At 40.6% G+C, this 5,529-nt stretch overlaps 1 protein-coding gene across 1 annotated transcript; it reads right to left on the bottom strand.

Annotated features, from left to right (window-relative positions):
* On the bottom strand, positions 3,355-4,146 carry LOC107611060. The gene is made up of 2 exons (XM_016313023.1): positions 4,024-4,146; positions 3,355-3,909 (listed from the first exon to the last, which is right to left on the bottom strand). Exons 1-2 carry the CDS (start codon positions 4,144-4,146, stop codon positions 3,355-3,357), a joined length of 678 nt encoding a protein of 225 aa, XP_016168509.1.

Genomic DNA, 5,529 nt, shown 5'->3' with positions numbered 1-5,529 from the left:
ATATCCCAAGAACTCTACAAGGTGGCGGACAAGTCCTCTATTGTGGCAAGGTTAGCCTTCCCTCATCTTATTTGTCACCTCTGCAATTCAGCTAGAATTGACATAGAGGAAGACATCCTCATTAATGAGGACAAGCCCATCACTAAGAAAAGGATGGAGCAAACAAGAGATCCCACTCATGAACAAGAGCATGAGGAAACTCATCATGAAATCCCTGAGATGCCTCAAGGGATGCATTTTCCTCCACAAAACTATTGGGAGCAAATCAATACCTCCCTAGGAGAATTAAGTTCCAACATGGGACAACTAAGGGTGGAGCACCAAGAGTATTCCATCCTCCTCCATGAAATTAGAGAAGACCAAAGAACCATGAGAGAGGAGCAATGAAGGCAAGAAAGAGACATTGAGGAGCTCAAGCACTCCATAAGATCTTCAAGAGGAAGAACAAGCCGCCATCACTAAGGTGGACCCGTTCTTTAATTTCCTTGTTCTTTATTTTCCTGTTTTTTGAATTTTTATGCTTATGTTATTTATGTTTGTGTCTTTATTACATGATCATTAGTGTCTAAGTGTCTATGCCTTAAAGCTATGAAAATAAATCCATCACCTTTCTTAAATGAAAAATATTTTTAATTGAAAAGGAAAAAGAAGTGCATGAATTTCAAATTTTAAAACAGTTTAATTATTTTGATGTGGTGGCAATACTATTGTTTTTCTGAATGAATGCTTGAACAATGCATATTTTTGAATTTTTTGTTTAAAGAATGTTAAAATTGTTGGCTCTTGAAAGAATGATGGAAAAAGGAGAAATGTTATCTGATGATCTGAAAAATCATAAAATTGATTCTTGAAGCAAGAAAAAGTAGTGAAAAGCTTGCAGAAAAAAAGGATATATGCGAAAAAAAAGAGAGGCGAAAAAAAAAGAGAAAAGAAAAAGAAAGAAAAAGAAAAGCAAGCAGAAAAAGCCAATACCCCTTTAAACCAAAAGGCAAGGGTGATAAAAAGGATCCAAGGCTTTGAGCATCAGTGGATAGGAGGGCCCACAGGAATAAAATCCTGGCCTAAGCGGCTAAACCAAGCTGTCCCTAACCATGTGCTTGTGGCGTGAAGGTGTCAAATGAAAACCTGAGACTGAGCGGTTAAAGTCGTGGTCCAAAATCAAAAAGAGTGTGATTAAGAGCTCTGGACACCTCTAATTGGGGACTCTAGCAAAGCTGAGTCACAATCTAAAAAGGTTCACCCAGTTATGTGTCTGTGGCATTTATGTATCCGGTGGTAATACTGGAAAACAAAGTGCTTAGGGCCATGGCCAAGACTCATAAAGTAGCTGTGTTCAAGAATCAACATACTTAACTAGGAGAATCAATAACACTATCTGGATTCTGAGTTCCTATAGATGCCAATCATTCTGAACTTCAAGGGATAAAGTGAGATGCCAAAACTGTTCAGAAGCAAAAAGCCAAAAGCCCCGCTCATCTAATTAATACTGATCTTCATAGATGTTTTTGGAATTCATTGTATATTATCTTCTTTTGATCCTATTTGATTTTCAGTTGCTTGGGGACAAGCAACAATTTAAGTTTGGTGTTGTGATGAGCGGATAATTTATACGCTTTTTGGCATTGTTTTTAGTATGTTTTTTGTATATTTTAATTAGTTTTTATTATATTTTTATTAGTTTTTAAATAAAAATCACTCTTCTAGAATTTACTGAGTTTGTGTATTTTTCTGTGATTTCAGGTATTTTCTGGCTGAAATTGAGGGACCTGAGCAAAAATCTGACTCAGAGGCTGAAAAAGGACTGTAGATGCTGTTGGATTCTGACCTACCTGCACTCAAAGGGAATTTTCTGGAGCTACAGAAGCCCAATTGGCGCACTCTCAATTGTGTTGGAAGGTAGACATCCTGGGCTTTCCAGCAATATATAATTGTCCATATTTTGCCCAAGATTTAATGGCCCAAACCGGCGTTCCAAGTCAGCTCAAGAATTCTGGCGTTTAACCCCAAAACTGGCACAAAAGCTGGAGTTAAACGTCCAAACTGGCAAAAAAGCTGGCGTTTAACTCCAAGAAAAGTCTCTACACATGGAAGCTTTAATGCTCAGCCCAAGCACACACCAAGTGGGCCCGGAAGAAGATTTTTGCATTATTACTGATTTCTGTAAACCCTAGGCTATTAGTTCTCTATAAATAGGACCTTATACTTTTAATCTTGGAGAAGTCTTATGCTATCTTAGACACGTTTGGAGGTTGGCCATTCGGCCATGCCTAGACCTTGTTCTTATGTATTTTCAACGGTGGAGTTTCTACACACCATAGATTAAGGGTTGGAGCTCTGCTGTTCTTCATGAATTAATACGAAGTACTACTGTTTTTCTATTCAATTCACGCCTACTTCTTCTCTAAGATATTCATTCGTTCTTCATCTTGATGAATGTGATGATCCGTGACACTCATCATCATTCTCACCTATGAACATGTGCCTGACAACCACCTCTGTTCTACTAGCAATGGCTTGAATGCGTTTCTCTTGGGTTTCTGATCTAAGATTAGAACCTTTGTGGTATAGGCTAGAATTCTTAGCGGCCATTCCTGAGATCCGGAACGTCTAAACCTTGTCTTTGGTATTCTGAGTAGGATCTGGGAAGGGATGACTGTGACGAGCTTCAAACTCGCGATTATCGGGTGTGTGACAGACGCAAAAGGATCAATGGATCCTATTCCGACATGATCGAGAACCGACAGATGATTAGCCGTGCGGTGACAGTGCATTTGGAACATTTCACTGAGAGGATGGGAAGTAGCCATTGACAACGGTGATGCCCAACATAAAGCTTGCCATGGAAAGGAGTATGAATGATTGGAAGGAGGCAATAGGAAAGCAGAGGTTCAGGGGGAACAAAGCATCTTCATACGCTTATCTGAAATTCCAATCGAAGAATTACATAAGTATCTCTATCTTTATTTTATGTTTTATTTATCTTTTAATTATCAATTCTCCGTCACTATTTGAATCCGCCTGACTGAGATTTACAAGGTGACCATAGCTTGCTTCAAGCCGACAGTCTCCGTGGGATCGACCCTTACTCACGTAAGGTATTACTTGGACGACCCAGTGCACTTGCTGGTTAGTTGTGTGGAATTGTAACAAAGTGTGATTCACATTTAAGAGCTCCAAGCCTTTGGCGCCATTGTTGATGATCACAATTTCGTGCACCACTCTAGCCCCTGGGTGCTTTCTTCTTGGGGCCTCTTCCATCTTTGATGGGTGGTGAATGACCAACAACAAATTTAAGTTTGATGTTTGGGGTTATTGTATGGATTTCCACCCCGTGAGAGGCTTAAGCACTGAGCTTTACATGCTAGTACCTCTTTTGTCAGAGAGTGGTTGAGGTTTAAAAATCTTGAACATCAAATAGTCCTCATGCATCCTCAAGACTAATTCTCCTCTCTCTACATCAATGAGGGCTCTTATAGTGGCTGTGAATGGCCTTCCTAGGATGATGGAGTCATTAGTGTCCTCTCCCGTATCAAGTATCACAAAATCTACATGGAGGTAAAGGTCTTTCAACTTTACTTGGACATTTTCCACCACTTTGTATGCCTGCTTTTGGGACTTGTCTGCCATCTCCGGTGAGATTCTTGTGGGCTGCGCCTCTTGTATCCCCAGCTTCTTCATCACTGAGAGAGGTATCATATTTATGCTTGATCCAAGGTCACATAATACCTTCTCAAATGTGATAGTCCCAATAGTACAGGGAATTAGGAAGCTTTCGGGATCTGGCATCTTCGTGGGTAGCCTTTTCTGCACTAGTGCACTACACTCCTTGGTCAGCACCACAGTTTTATCTCCCTTTAAGCCTGTCTTCTCAGAGAGTATGCTTTTCAAACAGGCCATGTAGGGAGGCATCTTTTCCAACACCTCAGCAAAAGGAATATTGATGTCCAACTTTTTGAAGATCTCCAAGAATTGAGTGAGCTGCTCATCTTTGGTCTTCTCCTATAGTCTCTGAGGGTGTTGTACTTCAGGCTCCTTTGCCACCATTGGGGCGTGCAACATTGTACTTCCAGTCTCCTCTTGCGCCTTTTGCTCCTTCAATTTTTCAGCAGCATGCATCTCTCTAGGCTCGGCCTCCTTGCCTATCATTAGGCTCTTGCACTCTTCTCTTGGATTTACCTCTATATTACTTAGAAGAGTGTTAGGAGGTCTCTTAGGTGTCCTCTTACTAAACTGACCCACTTATACTTCCAAGTTCCTAATTGAAGCTTTTGTCTATTGTATAAAGCTGTGAGTGGTGTTGGAAAGTTTAGAGATTATTATGGCCAAGTCAGAGTTGTCTTGAGGGGTCCTTGTTTCTGCTGAGAGGGTGAAACTGCCTGTTGTTAGACCTATTCTGATTGGCTCCACCCTGATTGTTGTAGAAGCCCTACTGGGGTCTTTATGGTTGCTCTCTCCATGAAAAGTTAGAGTGATTCCTCCGTCCCTTATTGAAAGTATTGGCATGGGGATCATTGTTGAAATTTCTTGAAGAATTTCCCATGTAATTAACTTGCTCAGTAGTGGGTTGAGCATAGCCACCAGCGTCCCCATGGATGTAGCTTCCCGTCAAGTGTTGAGAGATCAAGCTAATCTGTTGGGATAGGATCTTGTTTTGAGCCATGATGGCGTCTAGTGTATCCGCCTCCATAACCCTTCTCTTTTGAGTAGTTCCAGTATTCACAGGGTTTGTCTCAGAAGTGTACGGATACTGGTTGTTGGCAACCATCTCAATAAACTCATCTGCCTCTTTAGGCGTCTTTTTCATGTATAGAGAACTACCTGTAGAGTGATCCAATGACATCTTGGCAATCTCAGAGAGGCCATCATAAAAGATCTGCAGCCTAGTCCAATTTGAAACCATGTCAGGAGGGCATCTCCTGATCATCTGCTTGTATCTCTCCCATGCCTTATAGAGGGACTCTCCATCTTTCTGTTTGAAGGTCTGGACATCTACCCTAAGCTTAGTCAGGTTCTCAGGTGGAAAGAATTGGGTCAGAAATCCAGTGACCATCTTCTCCCATGTGTCTAGGCTCTCCTTAGGCTAAGAATCAAGCCACTGCTTTGCTCTGTCCCGTACAGCAAAAGGAAAGAGCATGAGCCTGTAGACCTCAGGATTCACTCCATTCATCTTAATAGTATAACAAATCTGTAGGAAGTCACATATGAATTTGTTGGCATCCTCCTACGGGAGTCCATGAAACTGACAGTTCTGGTGCACCAAAGTGACCAGTTGAGGATCAAGCTCAAAATTGTAGGCACCAATGGCAGTTACAGCTATACTGCGCCTATAGAAGTCAGGTGTGGGTGCAGTCTATGAAATTAAGTAAAATAAAGTGAACAATTAACCAAAACAATTTGAAACAACTAGTGAAAAAAAAACTTTAAAATTTTCAAAAACAAAAAAAGCCAATAACCCTAAAATTTTTGAAAATAAAAATAAAAGAAAAACCTTAACAGGACACCAAACTTAAAATTAAAAATTATATGAAG

Source organism: Arachis ipaensis, chromosome B08 (genome assembly GCF_000816755.2).
Source record: "Arachis ipaensis cultivar K30076 chromosome B08, Araip1.1, whole genome shotgun sequence".
Classification (NCBI taxonomy): domain Eukaryota; kingdom Viridiplantae; phylum Streptophyta; class Magnoliopsida; order Fabales; family Fabaceae; genus Arachis; species Arachis ipaensis.
This window is presented reverse-complemented; position numbering and strand designations above follow the sequence as displayed.

Excerpts from the sequence above, each read along its gene's own strand:
- LOC107611060 (XM_016313023.1), bottom strand. The coding sequence starts at position 4,146 with ATGATAGGCAAGGAGGCCGAGCCTAGAGAGATGCATGCTGCTGAAAAA. Across the intron at positions 3,910-4,023 it reads TGGTGGCAAAGGAGCCTGAA|ATGCCTCCCTACATGGCCTG; the intron begins GTACAACACCCT and ends GTGTTGGAAAAG.